A 21,311-nucleotide genomic window follows, 5' to 3' on the forward strand; every position below is an offset into this window, starting at 1 on the left:
CAAAACTGATGGAAATCTGGCATGAAAAAGTCAATTTTATTTTGCTTACCTGAAGATCCAACTTGGAGCACAACTTTTAGTTTGGAAGTCAATTTAGATAACTTGAGTCTTGACCTTATGTAAAAAGTTTAGAAGTCTAATTAATGCATCAATTATTAAAGAAAACAAAGAATTAAAAATAATTACATTAATCAAAATGGAAAAATGAAAAAAAAATTTAGATGTATCAAATTAAAATTAAATTTGCCTAACTTACATAAAAGTTGATACAGCCAGCTAAGCTACTCCACTATTGCTGGAAGGCACTCTGGTGAATTAACTTCAAGAAAAAACACTTGACTGACTGACTGCCAGTGTAATGGGTGTTGAATAATTGTTGATAAGTGGCAAGACTGAGACAAAAACATCAAGCAACCTGTACAAGTTGGACTTCCCAAATCCAGTATTCAATAATCCAACAAGTCTTATTTTGATTTGCTGGAATGATTTAAATTTCCTGGAACAACATATATTTGCCACAAACCATCATGCAGTAGTGCATGTGTTTTTCTGTATCCTTCTGCATGTATATTTACTTGTACAGTTACCATATACCACATTAAAACAATGTTATAGTTATAATGCAGGCTGACTAAAACTACGCAGGCTGTTTTTAGGACACTTACTTAAGGACCACTGTAGTCTCAAATTTTCCATGGTCTGGCAAGCCTCAGATCCAGCAGTTGCCAGATTTGGGAGGTTCAACCTGTACCACTCTAGATGAGGGTGACTTAATACCAAACCACACTGCCATTATAGCACCATTAAAATGATAGCACTAAATGCAATTATTAATGCATTATAGGCTTTATGATTGATTAATTCCAACTTAGGAAAAGATGACGATGAATGCAATCTCACAACATATTCACAAGAGTAACAAGACCATTACACTCTTAGCATACCTGTGCATAAAAAAACTGGTATTTTTCATCTTCATTATAAAAGATAATTTACAAAATGTTTTGACCTTAAAATTAAACTGCCACTTTAATGAATATGCAAACATTAATATAAATATTGTACTGCTATAATGAAAAGAAAAAAAAAGTATATGAAGGAACTTATCCCTTAGTCTTAATTGTATGTACACAAAACTCATGTCTACCAATTCCAAATTGTTACTCTTATCCTACAATGCTGATTCATTCTACACACAAGAAACCACTAATCTTAGGTAACTTCAAATATTATAAGTTTTCAAATATGTACATATTCAATATTAAGCTTACTTAGAATTCATCCTTTCATTTAAGGTGTAAAAACTAGATGTAAAAAAAAAAAAAAAAAAAAAAATCATGAACAGAACATCAATATTGGTGTCTTTAAAAATAACTGTGCATGTACTTCATACCCTTTTCCTTCAAGTTTTATCAACAATATATCTAAATTGAATTACCACTAACATAAAATTACTTGGCTTCAACTTCATTAACTATGAGCATGGCAGTTTCTTCTTCTTTGCCTGTAGTTTCTTCATCTGAATCGTACTTTGCACCAGTATCTGGTGGCAGTTCCCGCAGAGCCATCGTCCCTGGAGCCTCCCCAAGACCTGCAACAGCTTGGATGTTGGCACACACCTCAGAATACAACTGGTGCACTAAGCTGCTCATGTGAGTTACATCTGCAACTTCAACAGGTTTCTCTTGTACCACCTGGGAATGTGGTCGCTGTGTTGGCCAGTGTTCCCATGGTGCTAGGTGTAGCTGTAGTGGCCTCTTGGTCAAGATGGAGAATGCTGGTTGCAATTCATAACAGTTCTTAAATAGTGAGACACGTGCAAATATATAAAGACCCAACCGAGCTCTTGACATGGCCACCACAAGACGCCTCACATCCCGTAAGTGTCCCACAGCTTTGGTTCGCACAAGTGACAACAAGATGTAGTCATTCTGTTGCCCTTGATACTTGTCAACAGTGCTAATCTTGTGAGGACGGCCAAACAAGGGGTTTCGGGCACACCTTTGCTCCACTACATCACGCAATAATTCCTTTTGACCATTGTAAGTGGTCAACAGAGATATTTTTGAAGACGGATATCCAAGAAGACGCATGTACATGTACAAATGTACAACATACTCTGCTTCAGCCAGATTCTGGTAGAAGTATTTGCGTGGTTCTGATTCTCCACGGCCTTCCAAATCATCAACATTGATCAACTGATATTCATGATACAAGCCAGCATTTGCAGTTCTAAACTCAGGCCAAGATATGACATGAGGAAGGTCACCAAGATTATTGTACCTCCAATTATAGAGTGCACAAATGGATGGGCGGGCTCGCCCTTGAGCATCTAGTTCAACTGTAGGAACACCAAGCCTCACAAACCTGGTAAATAAACTTTGTTCACAGTTGCTATATTTTTGGAATGCCATATTCTTAATGACAGGAGGCAACTGGTGGTGATCTCCAATCATCACCCAACGCTTGAGTCTGTTTCGTCCATCTTCAGGATTCTGCAGAAGTAATGGAATGAATGTTTCAATTTCTAATATTTGAGCACTTTCCTCCATTAAGATGTTATCAAACTGAAAACCCAAATCCACAAGTTCTCGACGTTTGAGAGCTGCATGAGTACAAGTCATGGCAATAATTTTGGCTTCTTTAACCAGCAAGTACCTAGTGCGATCAAGACCACTTCTCAACATCTCAAAAGCACGAAATTCCTTCAACTGTGTGAAGATATTTTCTAAGTACCTAAAACAGCCAGATGCAATTTCCATATCTTCTTCATAGCTTTTTCCTTTAAACAAAGGTTGTGGAGCATTACTAAAGAAAACATGGAATGGAAACAGGTCTGATATTTGTTCAATATTAATAGGTTTGCCTGGAGTGGTAGTAACCTGACTCATGTAACACTCCCAACGTGCCAATACATGCTGGAGGAAGAAATAGCCAGCTGTTTCACACGAGGCCCCCATCTCCCCTGCTACTCCAAGGGACTCCTTGAGACGAGTTACTTCCTCTAGGAGCTCAAGTCTCTTGCTGAGGACGTAGTTGACACGGCCATATCTGCTGAAGTCTTTTTCGGTCTCAAGTGCTTCTTCACCATGACCAAGACGCAGAAGATGCCGCTCATCAACATCAAGAGCAATAACTTTTTCAAAGAGCTGATTCAAAGCCTGATTGGAGTGTGTAACAACAAGAGTACGTTCAGCTGGGTTATTGTGGTATATGTTAGATATAATCTGAACAGCAACATCTGTTTTGCCTGTCCCTGGAGGCCCAACAACCATGGTGAGGCCTGGCTGCATTCCTGAGCGAATGGCTTCAACTTGTGTTGGTGTAAACTGCACTCTGTTTTTGCGAGGTACTGTGTAAGGGTATGGGCCTCGGCTAGGCACAACATAGGGCTCCACAAATATACTCTTGGTTACTTTGTTGTCCTCTTCCTCAGCTAGTCGTTTGGCTGACTTCTGATCCTCAAATGTTAATTTAAATGGTGGCTGCAATGTTGCTTTTAGGTTATGATCAATAGAGTGATTGGGAAAACTCTTTTTCAAATGCTCAAAATTCAGAAAAGTGTCATTAAAATCTAAAGTCCCCAGAGCATTCTCCCTCTGAGAATAATGGGCAGCTCCTGGATCACCATATCCAAGGATGATGTCCAGAAGCCAGTCAGGTACCACACACTTGGTGTTCATCAGGTCTCGGATAGTTTCCAGCACAGCCTTGAAGTTATTTTCTTTAGGTTTACGCCTCATCAGAATGTTGAAAGTTTCATAAACATCCTCACCTCCATTATTTGACTTGATATTGTCCATATCAATTTTGTACTGATTACAATCCAACCAGACTCTAAATGTTCTAGTTTCACCTTTGAGTTCAGGCTTGGGTTCAGGTCCCTCTTCTATAACACGGCCATTCTCATCTAGCATCCCCTCAACCTCACATCCCCGAATGTAACGGATTCCCCATTCATCTGGAAAGTGTCCCTGGGGATTGGGTAACTCTTTGGGAGCAATCACTGACAAAAGCAGGCAAACATCATGCTTTCTTAATGCTTCCCATTCATTTTTTATCTCTCTTCTAACACTCAAGTTTACAGTAATATCAGCCCTCACTCGTGATGGTTTATCTTCACCTACATTAGGCTTCGCTACTTCACATACAGCAAAATTCACAATTGGCTGTGCCATACGAGCCCATCCTCTGAAAATGATCTGGTTACTTTCAGTTAACCATGGATTAAGCCTCATTACAATGTCCTCTATATCTTGCCTGATTTCATAAGTTGACTCAAGTCTAAACAAGTCAAAATTTCTTAATAAATAATCATGCAGTGTTAGAAACTGCAAATTCAATTTGGGTAAAGCTAAGCATGCATCACCAGAAAAGTACTCAGAAGGAACAATATTATCATCCCAAATTATCTGTTCTGTTGGGTAGAGAGGCATACGATTAATTGCCTCAAGCTGTGATATACGCCTCTGGTACTTCCAAAGAATCACTTCAGTCAAATATTTCCTGTCTGTTACACTCTCATCTTCTATTGGTAAAACATTGAGCAATTGACACAATTTAAGGACATCTGGGTCTTCTAGCTGATCAATGTAATGCCTTAAAGTTTCTGTGTCATCCACTGCAGCTATACTTGAAAAACTAAATTGAGTTAATTCTGAGAAGTTTTTAAATGTGATGCTCTGCATTTCCTTGACTTGGTTGTAATGAATTTTCATCACATCTAAATCAGAGAGAGGCTGTCCCGTGTTATCATTGATTTCAAACTGGGCAAAAACCTTTAGTATATGCAGTAGCTGTGAAAAAAGCTTGCCTTCCTCTCTGGTAGATAGCGAAGATAAGTGGCACTTTACCAGAAAATTACATGAATGCAAGAGTGTATTGAGGAACCTCCTTGTTGGAAGCTGAGATTCAAGGTCAATCATTAATTCGAGGAATCTTTCACAGTAATGTACAACATCTTGATTCAGTTCATTGTCTTCCACAGATATGATTGATAACTTCTTCAAAAACTGTTGCATCATGGAGTACAGAAATTTTGTATCAAAGTTAAACTTTTCCAGTTCAACACCAGTCAACTTTTTTCTATGACGTGCAGTTCGTTTCAAAGCTTTGGCCCAATTAGGGAACTCCTTCAATACATTTTGAAGTTGGCCATCAGAAAGACACTCCAGAATGTTGTACGACACAGTGTGACTGATACCATCACGTATAAGATCTGTCTCAATGCTGTTGTACAAATGGTTGAGAAATACAATCATATGAGTCTGTTCTTTCTGTGAAAACTTGTTACTTGTATCTAAACATGCCTTCATCAAGTGTCTCAAAAACCCTGCAAAAGGTCCTGGGTGCTTCACAAAAGACTCCCAAGCTGGTACACGTTCACGAAACTTCTCATTAACTAAAATGATGACAGACATGAGATGTACTGGGCTGGCATTTTCTGAATAATTTGGCCACACATAGTTCTCCAAGTACTGACTCAGCTCAAGGACCACAATACGACGAGTACTGAAATCTGTTGCTCTGACCTCACTCTCATATATATCACTGATGACTTGAGGGTCATATGGAAGGTGCTTTTCCTTGGTGTCTGGTGACCAGTATTGCTGTGCCAAAAAGGTGACACGATCAGCACTGATCTGCTCAACTGTCAGTCCCTTCATCTTGAAAACTGGGATGGCCGCCTTCACAAATACCAATAACACATCCTTGGATTTCCTGAAAAATAAACAGGTTACTACACTATATGTATCGTGAAAATTAATAAAGTAATTATATAAAATTAATTTTCCTTTTAATTTTAACTAATCCACTGAAGCATTCTCCAAAATTTCTTCTAGCCAAAATCATGATAACCATACAACATAAATCATCTGTGCAAGCATGCACACACATACACATACACTACATAAATTTGTTTGCAGATGATGCCAAGCTTTTGAGAGTTATGAAAAACCAAAATGATTGTATAGAATTACAGAAAGATATTGATAAGATCTGGGGATGGAGCCAGAAGTGGAAATTAAAATTTAATACTAAGAAATGCCATGTAATGGAAATGGGTAAAAGTAATAGAAGACCTACATGGAAATATAAAATGGGAAAAGAGACTATAATGAAAAGAAGAGAAGAGAAAGACCTGGGAGTGATTATACAAGACAACCTGACTCTAGAAATACATGTAAATGGATTATTTACTTCAACATACAAGACACTAACGAACGTCAGGGTAGCATTCAATTACATGGATAAAAGTATAATGAAAAAGATATTATTGATAAGACCTAGACTAGAATATGCAGCAGTGGTATGGTTGCCATATAGGCAGAAAAATATCAAGAAACTAAAAAGGATACAAAGGGCTGCTACAAAGATGGTCCCTGAAATAAAAGATTTTCCCTATGAAGAAAGACTGAAGGAGATGGAGCTACCAACTTTGACGGATAGACGGGAAAGAGGAGACCTAATAACGATGTATAAGTTAGTAAACCGTATGGAGAAGATAGATAGACAAGACCTGGTAACACTGACGGAGCAGGGAGACAGACAAACAAGAGGACATTCCAAGAAAATCATGAAAAGTCAGTGTCATAGGAATATCAAGAAGTTCAGCTTTCCACATACAACAGTAAACATCTGGAATGGATTAAGTGAAGAGATTGTAACAGCAGAAAGTGTGTGCAAATTTAAGAAGTTAGATAAATGTACATATGGAGACAGGTCACTATGAGCCCCACTCAAACCCTGTAACATACAACTAGGTAAAATACACACACACACACACACACACACACACACACACACACACACAGAACAAAATGAGAACATTTGATCAAACAAGACATGAAGACAGGTTTTGGGCATCCCACTACAGAAAGCACAGCACAACATCCTCAAAGAGAGTGGAAGTGTTGGAAGCTGGTAGTGAAGTACCAGCAAGGGACACAAGACACCTCCACTATTAAATCAAGTCAAATCAAGTAAGATGATTGAGTTTGGTAATAGTGATAAAAAGAGTATTAAATGATTATGACATGAATGGTGTCAAGTAAAGAAATTGAGGCGGTGGAATTGGGGGTAACTGGTATGGAGGATTTGACTCTAGATAAACATATTGATATGGATTATGGATTTATTAAAGTGGAGTAAAAATTATCTTTTCACATCTGGATGAAAAAATGATAAAGAAGTTGTTGACTTCCAAGATAAGGCCAAATTGGAATATGCATCAGTCATGTACTCTCCTCATAAAAAGAAAAACATCACAAAATTTTACTTGAAGAGAGAAGGGAGAGACGAGTTTTGATAAATGTCTACATAAATGGTATATATGGAGAACATGGACAGAGAAGACTTTTGACTCTAATCTAAACACACAGAAATACAAGGGAACAACACACTATGAAGTTGAAGAAAGAAAATTGTAGAAGAGACATTAAGAAACATAATTTTCCTCATAGAAATTTGAATAAATGGAACAAGTTTAGTGAGAAACTATCCATGCTTTTAAGAAACTAGATAATGGATATAGGGACTGGATGCTATGAGATTACTTCCCTCCCATAAAGCACAACTAAGTAAACACACACACACACACACACACACACACTAAATGGACAAAGAAATGATGAAAAAATTGATAAGTACTAAAATAAGACCTAGATTGGAATATGCAGTTGTGTGGACCCCCCATAAAAAGAAACACATAAAGAAATTGGAAAGACTAATTAGATATGGAGAAATTAGATATGGATGCAAGAATTCAGGCATTACAAAGTAAGTTCCTAAACATTTTATCCATAGAAGAAAAACTGGATAGAGTCATAGCGGAGAACGATTCCTTCAAAAAAGAGATCTATTTGTTAACGATAGAGAACAAAGAGCTATTGAGGGAAAAAGTAGAAATGGAGAAAGAAAACCAACAACTAAGGAAACAATGTGAAGAGATGAAGGCTAAACTCCTAGAAATGGAGAAGAAAATATTCAAAGGGGACTTGAGGAAGGAGAAATGCCTTAACCTAATTGATGCCAGGATGAAAGAAGTGAACCATGAACATCAGGAGGTACAAAGGTCCTTTAAGGAGATAGTGAAAAAGCAGGAAGAGGAAAATAAAGTGATTACGCAGAGTGAAATGGTAAAGGCACTAAAGGAAAATGAGTATGTGGTGAGAGATATTGCTGAAAAGAAAAAAATGCATAATCATAACAGGATTGAGGGAGGAAACTAACAGGAACTGGCAGGGGAAGGCTGGCTGGGTGACCAGCAGACAACCGAGGTGAATTACACACACACACACACACACACACACACACACCTAGCAGTGAGTAGGTACGGGATGTAAATCGAGGAGTTGTGACCTTGTTGTCCCAGTGTGTGGTGTGTGCCTGGTCTCAGGCCTATCCGAAAATCGGAAATAATGAGCTCTGAGCTCGTTCCGTAGGGTAACATCTGGCTGTCTCGTCAGAGACTGCAGCAGATCAAACAGTGAATTACACACACACACACACACACACACACACACACATGTAGTGTAGTGATTAGCACTCTCAGCTCACAACCAAAAAGGCCCAGGTTTGAATCCCGGGCACGGTGAAGCAAATAGGCAAGCCTCTTAATGTGTAGCCCTTGTTCACCTAGCAGCAAGTAGGTACGAGATGTAACTCGAGGGGTTGTGGCCTCGCTTTCCTGGTGTGTGGAGTGTGTTGTGGTCTCAGCCCTACCCGAAGATCGGTCTATGAGATTTGAGCTCGCTCCATAATGGGGAAGGCTAGCTGGGTAAGCAGGAGACAACTGTGGTGAATTACATACACACACACACAGTGTACATCTATTACACTTTGTATTAAGGAAAAAGGTGGTGCAACGAAAACATATGACATCATGAGCTTCTAGATTGAACTAAGAAATCTGCAGTTCACTGAGTTTGTAAGATGGCTGTTGCCAGATCCTTTAAAGATCTCACAAATATTAATACAGCCTGACCATTCTGTCAAAACATGAAAATAAAACATTGGAATACAGGTTCACTCACCTTCAATGTAAGTGTTCCATCCTGCTCTTGCAGTCATATTTCGTAATTATAGCAGCCATCATGTTTGCGTCAACAAAATGGTACCTGAAAGTACACAGTAATTACGATAAAGATCATAAAATTTATATAAAACCTTATTAAGCCATTTACAATTTTCAAAGCAAAACTTTTGATACCCACATTTACAAAACATAACTCATTATACAGTTATGCAGCATTTCAAGTCAATTTAGTAAACAGTAACTATTCCTATATTGGATCTGCTCCACTGAGCTATACCTCCACTCCAGTCACTGTGAACATCTCCAATCATCCTACTGGCAGTAATGACAGTAAGCCAGTTGCATGTGCCACTTGTGAACTTCTAGATGTTGACAGACAAAATAGTATGAGGAGATGCAAGGGAAGTTACATTAGTGATATTTTACTCTTTCACCAGGCTCTCACTTCCGAATAAAATATTTATCTGGTAGTTTTCATTCTGCTTTGAATGAATGAGAGAGAGAGAATTCCACTGGTGTTGAGAGGAAATGATGGGACCAAAGGCAAACCGAACATGTGAATGCAGCAGGACCATAAGTGGAGTGCGACCGGAGTAATAGTGTGAAACAATCCTAAATCATTCTAAAAAAAAAAAGAAGGCACCTGTACTGTAATTTAGCACCAGTGAACTAATGCTGGTAGGTACTGTAACTTCAGCACCAGTGACACTAATGCTGGTAGGTATTGTAACTTCAGCATCAGCAACACTAACACTGGTAAATACTGTAATTTCAGCACCAGCGACACTAAAGGAACGTTTCCCGAGAATAAAGTAACGTTGTGTGCATTTCTTAGCTACATCAGTTAGATTTAGTTATGTTAGACTAGGTTAGGTTGGTTAGATTAATAATTAAGTTTGGCTAACAACAAAACTATTATTTTTCTGGTAGTTTTTGGTCTGTTTTGTATTAAATTAATCTGCTGCTTTGTTTTATCACAAAACCCTGTTTCCTGAGGGGAGGAAGTGGGTGGAAATGATTTTTTAAAGCAGATTTGCTACAAAAACAAATTGGATTAATTCACAACAGGTCGAAACTACCTGAATAAGAAAAAAGTTTCAGTAAATTTTTTTAACTTCCAACAGCTCACTTCTAAATGAAATAATTTTTTTCTGGTAGATTTCAACCTGTATTGAATGAATCTGCACTTCGCTTCCATCGCAAATCCGTAGTTTTCTTTTCATCCCTCCCTCTTATTAAAACATAATTTTATGGTAAAACCAAGCAAAAATTTTTTCCTGGTAGATTTCAACCTGTTTTGAATGAATCTGTACTTCATTTCTGTCACAAATCTGTAGTTTTTTTTATCCCCCTCCGTCTCTTAAGGAAACATGATTTTGCAGTAAATTGAAGGGATTATCTTACCAATAGCAGCTCCTAATGAAGCAGTAAAATACTGACATTTAGTAATGAAGTAGTGTACACCCAACATGTTTTTACTGTTTTTATTTAGTGGCTAGCCTTAGTGTGTCCTACACAAGCTTTCAAAGTTTGGTAGGTGCCTCCCAAAAACAAAGTCCACAATGATGAAGCTTGTCGCCCCACTCATGAGCAAAGAGAGTTGTGCGTGTGATCAGATGTTGGTGAGCATGCAGCCACTGTGATCTTGAGTTTTGAGTCTTGAGTCTCGAGTTGCGTGACGTCACACCTGCCAATCACAAGGCATTAAGTTGTCACATCACGTTAGAGCTGCCAATTAGAAGGCAAAATGTGTGGACCTGCAAACTCACGTCACCTGACCAATGCAAGGCGGCTAACCGGCTTCATGATCACAATAGTTGATGTGATGGCAGCAAACAGGTGTGATGATTGCAATACTGGACTAGTTGACTTTTGCTTGCAGTAGTGTGGTAAAGCATAGGATCTCTCTGACTTCTGTGTGTGCCACAAGCTTATTTCAAATGAAAAACTGTGTGAAGTGTGTAGAAAGGTAGCTGTGTCGGACATTTAGGTTAGGTTAGGTTAGGTTTGGGTAAAGATCCCAGGGGGGCAGTCTGGAGGGGGTGCAAGCCCCCCACAGTTAGTTTAGTCTAGGGGAATTCTGGGGGAGCACAGCCCCCTGCTAGAAGACATTTAAGTTACGTTTGGTTAGATAAGGGTAAAGACCCTACGGGCTGTCGGGGGCATATCCCCAAGTAGTTTAGGCTAAGGGGGTCCATAGACTTTTTTTAAGGGGCAAATTTTGACAAATTTGCCTCCCCGCCAAACACCCCCAATTCCCCACATGCCTTCAAGCTTGCTCTGGGGGATGGGGGATATTTAAAAATACTTTAAGGAGGTACTATTGGTATGATTTACCAAATGAAGCATTTTTAATTCTGGTATATTTTGATCTGTTTTGAATGAATCTGCACTAACCTAACCTAACCTAGCCTAATTTAACCTAACTGCAATGGCTAAGAAATGCATAGGACAACATTACCTTATTGGTGGACCTGACGCCAAGGAGGTAAGACGTGGCGTGTTTTTTGCTCCCGATTTTCTTTGTTTATTTTGTTCTCTTCTTGTGTGATTAAGCAGGATGTATGATAATGACTGTAAGGTATGTAAAGGTAAGGTGGATAATAGGGGTACTTCTATATTGTGTGAGTTTTGTGGTGATTGGTACCACACGCGATGTGTGGGCCTAAAGGAAGCTAGCCAGAGGCTGCTGAACAACGACTTCCTTATAGGCCTATGCCCTGAGTGCCTAGACAGTACCAGGGCATGGTGGGAGGAGAAACGCAAAGCAAAGAACGAGGGAGACACAGGTAGGACAGGGGAGGTCCCTGACCCTAGTAGTGAGGGAAAAGTAGAGGTGGTAGGGGGCGCCACATGTACACTGACCCCACAGGAGTCTGACCACTCTTACAGCAGCAAGGCTGTAACAGACTCCGTGGTAGCCAAGGGGAGTGGCAGTGAAGAATTGAGGGTGGAAGAGGACAGTAGCTTGGGGGAGGCAAGTAAGGAGTTGAAGGTACAGGAGGCCAGGGGAGGAGCTAGGAGCAGGAAAGTACAGGATACTCCCAGCCAGACACGGTCAATGGACAGAGAGGTAAGGAGGACCAGGGTAATGTTGAGTCGGCGTGGATGGCGTAGGTCGGCAATCTTGGAGGTATATCCAGGATGGCCAGCGACTGTGGCTCAAGACAGGGAGTAAAGTTAGGAGGATGTGGCTGTTTGGAGACAGCCTCATGAAAGGAATAGGAAAAGAAATATACTCCCTGTCCAAAGGTGGCTACAAGGTGATGGATAAGAGCAAACCAGGGGCCAATATCCGGGGCATCCGTGACGTGGTGATGAATTCCTTCCACCAGATGGAGCCCGAAGACCTGGCAGTGATAGAGGGAGGAGGAAACGGGCTGGAAGATATAGGAGGAAGGGAGACAGTTAGGGTGATGGAGGAAATAGTTAGAGTGGTGGAGTGCAAGGTACTCAGGAGGCCCTTGATGATGTGTATCCCTAAGAGGCGGGACAAGGAGCGTCAGGCTTTTGGTCGGAAGAGGAGATGGGTGAATGGAAAGTTAGTAGGAAGGCTGGAAGACTGGAAATGTGACGGGATGCAGTTGTGGGAGAAGATGGACTGGAGACAGGTGTGGACACAGGACGGAGTGCATATGAGTGAGAGTGATGAGTGAGAGATGCTGGGAAGATGACAGCTTGAATGATGTGGATGAATTGAATGATAGATTTGTTGAGAATGTGAAGAATGCAGCTGCCAGCCAGATAGGGTATGTGAGGACGAGTGCCAGAAAGTATACGTGTAAGCCGTGGTGGAACGATGAGGTTAGGGATGCCAGGAGAGAGAGAAAGAGATTAAATAAGGTGTGTAGACAGCTGAGAAAGAGGAGGCATGAGAGTGAAGGGGCAGAAAGTGAGTACCAGAATGCATGGACAGCATATGTGAAGAAGCAGCGAGTGACGAAGCGAAAGATAATGAATGCCAAGGGTAGGTGTGAGAGAAGCGTGATTCAGTCCCTCAGAGAGAAAGGCGTGGAAGGTGACAAAGAACAGTATAGATTCCTGAGGGGTGAGGGGATGTCTGACCGTGAAAATGTGGAGCGCCTCAAGGTGAATGGGACAGTGGTGACAGACAAGGAAGAGATGAGAAAGGTGATCAGAAAGAGTTCTGGGAAGAGATTGGAGGTGTTGGTGAGGTATTTGATGTTAAAGAAGGGTGTGTGACACTGGAGAGAAAGGACACAGATGAATTGAATGATAGAATCAGCAGAGAGGAAGTGGAGAAATGTGTGAAAAGGCAAAAGAATGGTAAGGCAGCAGGGCCGGATGAGATACCATATGAGATGTACAAAAATGGAGAAGTTCTGATTGATAGGATGACTGAGCTCTTTAACCAGGTATGGGAGGAAGAGAGAGTGCCAAGAGTGTGGAATGAATGTAGGGTGACTCTGTTACACAAGGGAGGATACAAGAGTAAAGATGAGTTGAAAAACTACAGGCCCATTGCATTAGTGAATACAGTGGGTAAAGTGTTCAGTGGTGTGCTGAATGAGAGATTGTGTAAATGGATTGAAAAGACTGGAGTGCTGGGTGAAGAATAGAATGGTTTCCTTGTGGATAGGAGAACTGAAGACATGTTTGTGGTGAATGAGTTGATTGAGAGGAAAAGGAACGAGGGTAGTAAATTATACTTGGGATTTCTGGATATAGAGAAAGCATATGACAGGCTGAATAGAAGAATGTTAGGCAGAGTCTTAGAAAAGATTGGACTGAGTTCAAAGATAGTTAGTATACTGCAAAGTATGTATGTGGACACAAGAGCTAGATATAGACTAGGAGACATAGAAACGGACTGGGTAAAGAGTGAGAGAGGAGTCAGGTAGGGTTGTACTTTGTCACCAACCCTCTTCAGTTTATATACAGAAGAACTGGTTGCCAGAATGAGAAGGATGAATGCAGGAGTAAAGGTGGGGAATGATAGGGTATGTGTGCTCTTGTATGCAGATGATGTTGTTATGAGTGAATCAGCAGAGGAGCTCCAAAGTCTCCTCGATGTTGTAGATGGCTATGGAAGAGACTTTGGGGTGAGATTCAGCAGTGAGAAGAGCAAGGTGATGGTTGTGAATAGGTCAGATGATGAAAGAAACTTGGTGTGGAGACTGGGAGAAAATGAGGTGCAACAGGCTGAGGAATACAAGTATCTGGGGATGTGGATAAGTCCATATGGTTGTGTGAAAGCAAAGAATGAAAAAATGAGTTTGGTGAACCAGTAGGTGGGTCGGCTAGGAAGTGCAGCAAAGATGAGAGCCAGCAAGTATGATGTGCTGCGAGAAGTTTGGAAGAGCATGGCTGTTCCAAGCATCATGTATGGTATGAATGTGATGACGTGGAATGAAAGTGAATTAGAGAAGCTAGAAATAGGACAAAACAGAGTAGCAAGAATGGCTCTAAATGCACCAGGGTATGCAGCAATAGAGGCATTAAGGGGGGACATCGGATGGAGTACCTTCAGAGAGAGGCATGTGAAGGCAACACTGAGATTCAAGGCTAGGCTAGAACAAATGAATGATGCAAGAATAGTTAGGAAGGTGTTTCTATGGAATGTTAGGAATAGCAGGTGGGGGAAGAAGTGTGTCAGGATGGTAGTGAAGAGTGGTCTGGAAACTAGTTGGGCGTTCCAGCGAGTTGAGGGGAAGCATGTTGAAAGTGACTGGAGCATGATTGTTGGAAATGGAGAGGGCCCAGACTAGGATGTAAGAAAGTGGAAGAGAGAGATAGACAGAAGGGTGAAGTGTATTGGACTGAGCGAATGGAGGACTAAGCTGGAACAAAAGAGTACTCTGGAGTGGTATAGGGAGAAAGAGGCCCCAATGTATGAAAAGTGGTATGATGGCAGCCTGGGGGGTGACCTCCTCTTCTGAGCTAGGGCACAGTGCATGAATGTGAATGCAAGGAGTTACAGATGGTCAGAGTCCCGCAGCAAAGTGTGCCAGATGTGTGACATGGGAGAGGACGAGACGGTGGAGCATGTGATGCTGGAGTGTGTGAAGTATGCCAGAGACAGAAATGAGATGATGCAAGTGGTGCTGAGGGAACTGGGGGATGCCAGGGTGGAGAAGACTGGAAGGGAATGGATGGTGTTGCTGCTGGGACTGTGTGGAGACACAAGTGAAAGGATGATAGAAGCTGTCAAGGAGTTCCTGGAGAGAATGTGGAGTGCCAGATGCAGGGATTAGTAGTATTAAGGATGGTGTCTGGTTTAGGTTCTTGCTGCCTTTTTTTCTTTCTATCCCCTACAGGAGCTGCCGATACTAAGGCCTGCCTCAGGAGAAAACCTGGGACACCTGTAGAATCAAGATCAAGATCAAGTAACCTCCTGCTATTGACATTGCCATTGAGGTCTGTTATCATAAGGCCTGTGTTGGATTCAAGTCCAACACCAAGGCACTGGTCAACGACAACCTCATGTACTTCTGTGATCCCTGCAAGGAGGTCACCAGAAACATGTGGAAGAGCTACCGGTGCCAGAAAGAGGAGAAGAGTGTACAGACAGAAGATTCTAGTGAGAAGACCGAGAAAAGTATTCAGACCGAAGAGAACTCCAAGGAAGTGAAGAGCAGCCAGACTGAAGAGGACGTTGTGGGACCCCAGCCCAGCAGGCAAGAGGAAGGACCAAGACAGCAGCACACCATGAAAATGACGAAAAAGAAGGCGCCCATCAGAATTATTGGAGACGGCATGGTGAAGACGATGTCCAGCCAAGTGAAGTGCAGGATGAGAGAGAGTGGCTGCACCAGCCTGAGTGGTGCCAAGATCACGGACATCAGGAAGAAAGTAGGGGAAGAAGCAGCCAGCATGGAGGACGTGATGTTGATCATCCAAGGAGGTGGAAACGGCCTAGAATATGTTGGTGAAGATGAGATGGTGAGGAATGTTGTGGATGCCATGAGGAGGTTGGAAGGCAAGGGCATGAGTGTGGCCGTCATAGGTGTCATGCAGAGACCCAGGGAAGGCCTGTTCTACGAGCGTCTGAGAAGATCCACCAACAAAAGACTGCAAAAGGAGCTGCTGAAAATTAAGATAGAGTGGATGAAGAAGAAAAAAGGCAAGCTGAGCTTCATCGACATGGACGGCGTGGTAGACTGTTTCAGCTTGTATGAGAAAGACGGCGTGCACCTGAACGATGCAGGGACTGCCAGGATGGGTCGACGGCTGTGTGAGTGGGTGAGGGCGAGGTCGCTGCAGCCGATGGACCAGTGACGGGAGACGACAAAAGCACGCCACGAAGAAGACACCAGCCAGGCAAGTGAGTGTGAGGATTGGATGCATGAATGTGAGAGGATGGGGTGTGGGTAAGTTTGAGGATATTTCTAGGGAGCTCCAGGAATGGAAGTTCGACATAGTCGGTCTTACAGAGACGCACCTGAGAGGTGAGGTACAAATGGAAGGATGTGAGTTTGCTATGATTGGGAAGGGACGTAAGACTCAGGAGACACAGGGAGGAGGCGTAGCCTTTCTTTATAGGAAAGAAAGTGGACTGAAAGTAGAGGAGCTTGGTGTGGGAACATGTGAGAGCAGTGAGGATGTGTTGGCAGTGAGAGTGGAGTGCACAGATGGTCGGGGCAGAGTGGAGAAGATGGTTCTGGTGGTGGTGTACATGACTGTCATGGGTGAAAGAGCTGAGAGGGAGAACAGGAGGAAGTATGACATACTGAAGAGAGTTGTGAGAGAACATGGAGGGGAGAGTGCTGGTGATGGGTGATATGAATGCACATGTAGGAATTATGGGAGAATGTGTGAACAGGAATGGTGAGATGCTTGGGGATTTTGTGGATGAAATGGAGTTAGAGAATCTGAATGTAACTTTGGCTGAGGGACGTGTGACTTGGAGTGCAAGGGAGCAGGAGTCAGCGATAGACTATGTGTTGGTGAATGGAAGAATGTGTGAAATTGTGTCACACATGTGAATAGATGAGGATGGTATGGTGGATATTGTGTCTGATCACAATATGCTGGTTGTGGAGTGCCTGTTGCATGGTAGGAAAGAAGTGAAAGTGGCAGAGAAGAAGAGAAAGTGGAGACTGAGAGATGTAGGGTGGGAAAACTTCCAGGTGGACCTGAGTGCAAGAAGCTGGGATGATGGAGGTATGCATGATGTGGAGCACGTGAATGAGAGACTGGTAGAGGATGTGCGGAGTGCTGCAGAGAGCAAGATAGGGTATGTGAGAGTAGGCAGAAGAAAGAAAGTACGTAAACCATGGTGGAATGATGAAATCAGAGAGGCTAGAAAGGAGCAAAAGAGAAGGAGTAGACAATGTAGGTGGCTGAGGAAAAAGAGGCATGAAAGTAATGAGGCAGAGAATGAGTACCAGAATGCATGTATGTAAAGCAGCAGAGAATGACAAAGCGAATGATAGTGAAGGCCAAAGTAAAGTGTGAAAGGAGTGTGATTGAATCTTTAAGAGAGAAAGGCATGGAAGGTGGCCGTGAATGGTACAAGTTCTTGAGAGGTGAGATTATGGCAGACAGTGTTGGAGTGGAGAGTTTGAAGGTGAATAATGAAGTTGTAACAGAGAAGGAAGGAATGAGAGAGGCAATGAGACAGTTCTGGGAAGAAGTGGGTGGTGTAGGTGAGGTGTTTGGTGCGAGAGAAGGAATGCAGATGAACTGGATGAAAGGATCAGCAGGGAGGTGGAGAAGTGTGTGAAAAGGCAGAAGAAAGGGAAGGCAGCAGGGCCGGACGAAATACCATACGAGCTGTAGGGAGGCGGTGGTGTGAGTGATAAGGTGGTGTGGTGGGAGGGAGAGAGGTTGAATACCACAGCGTTAAAAAGAATGCCATTTGTCGAGTGGTTTAAAGTTACCTACATGTCACCATGATGAGGTTCTAGGTGGTTACACCCAAGATGAGTGGGTGGTGAATGAATGGGGCAGAAGAAAACTGCTGGAATGGGCGGAAGCTGATCAGCACTTCCCATACACTCTTCAAGTGTGTACAGGCGTATATGAGCTGTATAAGAATGGAGGTGATGTTGTGATTGATAGGATGACTGAGCTTTTTAACCAGGTGTGGGAGGAGGAGAGAGTGCCAAGAATGTGGAATGAGTGCAGGGTGACTCTGCTGCATAAGGGCGGACACAGTGCCAAGAATGTGGAATGAGTGCAGGGTGACTCTGCTGCATAAGGGCGGAGACAAGAGTAAGAATGAGTTGAAAAATTACAGGCCGATCGCGTTAGTCAATACAGTAGGCAAAGTGTTCAGTGCGGTGTTGAATGCCAGATTGTGTAAGTGGATTGAAAGAGCTGGAGTATTAGGTGAGGAGCAGAATGGTTTCCGTGCAGACAGGAGAGCTGAGGATAACATGTTTGTGGTGAATGAAATGATTGAGAAAAAAAAGAGGGATGGAGGTAAATTGTATTTGGGTTTCCTGGATATAGAGAAAGCTTATGATAGGGTGAATAGAGAAATGCTAGGTAGAGTCCTAGAAAAGATTGGGTTGAGTGCCAAGATAGTCAACATAGTGCATAGCATGTATGTTGATACCAGAGCTAAGTACAGTTTAGGAGATATAGAAACAGACTGGGTGAGGAGTGAGAGAGGAGTTAGGCAAGGATGTATTTTGTCACCAACCCTTTTCAGCCTGTACACGGAGGAGTTAGCAGCAAGAATGAGAAGGATGAATGCAGGAGTGAGTGTGGGGAATGATAAGATAGGTGTGCTTCTTTATGCAGATGACGTAGTGGTTATGAGTGAGTCAGCAGAGGAGCTGCAAAGTCTGCTGGATGTGGTTGATGGGTATGGAAGAGATTTTGGAGTTAGGTTTAGTAGTGAGAGGAGTAAGGTGATGATTGTGAATAGGTCAGAGGATGAATGTAATGCAGCATGGAGGTTGGGAGAGAATGAGTTGAAGCAGGCACAAGAATACAAGTACTTAGGGATGTGGATGAGTCCGAATGGGTGTGAAAAGTCAAAGATGAAAAGATAAGCTTGGTGAACCAGTGGGTGGGCCGTTTAGGAAGCGTGGCAAGGATGAGAGCAAGTAAGTATGACAAGCTGAGAGAAGTGTGGAAGAGTGTGGCTGTCCCCAGTATAATGTATGGTATGGATGTGATTGCATGGAACGAGAGTGAAATTGACAAGTTAGAAGTGGGGCAGTGTAGAGTAGCTAGGCTGGCACTGAATGCACTGAGGTACACGGCAGTAAAAGCCTTAAGTGGGGATATGGGATGGAGCTCTTTTAGGGAAAGACTTATAAAAGCGACACTTAGGTATATACAAGATTAGGCTTGAGAGAATGGATGATACAAGAATAGCAAGGAAGGTGTATCTGTGGAGTGAAAGTGGAAGCAAATGGAGGAAAAGGTGTATGAGAATGACAGAGAGGAATGGTCTACAGGTTGGGTGGGCAGTGAGAATGGCTGAAGTGAATCAGAATGAGCTGGAATGGGTCGTGACAAGAGGAGGCAGAGTGGGTACAGAATGGAATGCTAGGAAGTGAAAAAGTGAGATAGACAGAGATGTGAAGAGTATGGGACTGAATGAGTGGAGGAATGGGATGGAACGAAAGACTACTCTGGAATGGTACAAGGTGAAAGAGGCCCCAATGTATGAGAGGTGGTACGATGAAAGTCTGGGTGGTGATCTTCTCTTTAAAGCTAGGGCACAGTGTATGGATGGGAATGCAAGGAGTTACAGGTGGTCTGAGTCCCGCAGCAAAGTGTGCCAGATGTGTGACTCGGGAGAGGACGAGACGGTGGAGCATGTGATGCTGGAGTGTGTGAAGTATGCCAGAGACAGGTATGACATGATGCAAGTGGTGTTGACTGAGTTAGGGAATAATAGGAACGCATGAGTGGAAAAGACAGGGAGGGAGTGGATGGTGGTGCTGCTGGGACTGAGTAGAGAAACGAATGAAAGGATGAATGAGGCAGTGAAGGAGTTTCTGGAGAGAATGTGAAGTGCCAGATGTACAGGCGGTTAGAGCAAAGGACCCTGTTTCCTTTTTTTTTTTTCTGTGTGCCTTTTTTTGTCGTCTACAGGAGCTGCCGATCCAAAGGCCCGGCTCAGGAGTGATTCCGAGTCGCCTGTAGTATCAAGATCAAGATCATAGCAGTAAGTTTAAGCTTAAAAAGAAAGTTAAACAATAATTTGTGATGGGTATGTATGGATTCAAATAACTCAGAATAACCAGCTCTATAAGATAAGAAGGGTAATGAAAGTCATTTTGCTGTTGGTGTAAATGTACAATAATACCTAAGATAAGGCCGAAATAGCGAGTAAAAATAAAACAGCACTAGTGTCGATCTGTGGTCCCCGGCGGGTCAGCTGCCTCGGTCGTGTTATGCATGGCAGAGTTGCCTGAGTATTATCTTCAATCACCTTATTAAAGCAAATAACGTTTCCTGACATCCAATTAGTCATCCTTTTTCTCAATACAAGAATAATTTGGTGTTTTCCCAGGCGCACATGTATACATAGTGGCCACGACCAAACCAACAAGAATGGCAGCAAAACCTATCAGCGTGTCCCTGACTCCCTTACCCTGCACTGCACCCGGTGCACTGCCAAGCTGAGGCTGTGATACTCCTATTGGATATTCAGCTGTCCTGTAGACGTGATCACCTCACCAATCAGAGGAAACACTCTGCACACATGATGCTGCCACACGACTACGAGGCGGCAATCTTGATCTTGATCTTGATGCTACAGGTGGCTCGGGATCGCTTCAGAGCCAGGCCTTTGGATCGGCTGCTCCCGTAGAGGACAAAAAAGACAAAACAGAAAAATAAAGAAAGAAAAAAAAGTAGCATTTCTCTTCGTTAATGATCCCTTCACCTCGCTCGCCACATTCTTTCCAGATACTCCTTCACAGCCTCCATCATCCTTTCACTCGTCTCTCTACACAGTCCCAGCAGCAACACCATCCAATCCCTTCCTGTCTTCTCCACTCTTTCATTCCTATTATGCCCTAATTCACTCAAGATCACTTGCATCATCTCATGCCTGTCTCTCTCATACTTCTCACACTCCAGCATGACATGCTCCACCGTCTCGTCCTCCCCCATGTCACACATCTGGCACACCTTGCTGCGGGACTCAGACCACCTGTAGTTCCTTGCATTCACATCCATACACTGTGCCCTAGCTCGGAAGAGAAGGTCACCACCCAGGCTGCCATCATACCACCTTTCATACATCGGGGCTTCCTTTTCCTTGTACCATTCCAAGGTACTCTTTCCTTCCATCCCATTCTTCCATACATTCAGTCCCACCCACTTCACCTCTCTGTCTATC

At 42.6% G+C, this 21,311-nt stretch overlaps 1 protein-coding gene across 2 annotated transcripts; it reads right to left on the reverse strand.

Moving 5' to 3' along the window:
• Nucleotides 1-963: 963 nt before the first annotated feature.
• On the reverse strand, nucleotides 964-20,743 carry LOC123504720 (RNA helicase aquarius-like). Of its 2 annotated transcripts, none has more exons than XM_045255469.1 (3): nucleotides 20,559-20,743; nucleotides 9,036-9,119; nucleotides 964-5,721 (listed from the first exon to the last, which is right to left on the reverse strand). In XM_045255469.1, exon 3 carries the CDS (start codon nucleotides 5,664-5,666, stop codon nucleotides 1,452-1,454), a length of 4,215 nt encoding a protein of 1,404 aa, XP_045111404.1. In that variant the 5' UTR covers nucleotides 5,667-5,721; nucleotides 9,036-9,119; nucleotides 20,559-20,743; the 3' UTR covers nucleotides 964-1,451. The 2 variants fall into 2 exon arrangements, with proteins under 2 accessions (XP_045111404.1, XP_045111405.1); XM_045255470.1 differs by lacking the exon at nucleotides 20,559-20,743 and adding an exon at nucleotides 11,499-12,719.
• Between the last annotated feature and the right edge of the window lie 568 nt (nucleotides 20,744-21,311).

This window comes from Portunus trituberculatus, chromosome 17, assembly GCF_017591435.1.
Source record: "Portunus trituberculatus isolate SZX2019 chromosome 17, ASM1759143v1, whole genome shotgun sequence".
In the NCBI taxonomy this organism is placed as follows: domain Eukaryota; kingdom Metazoa; phylum Arthropoda; class Malacostraca; order Decapoda; family Portunidae; genus Portunus; species Portunus trituberculatus.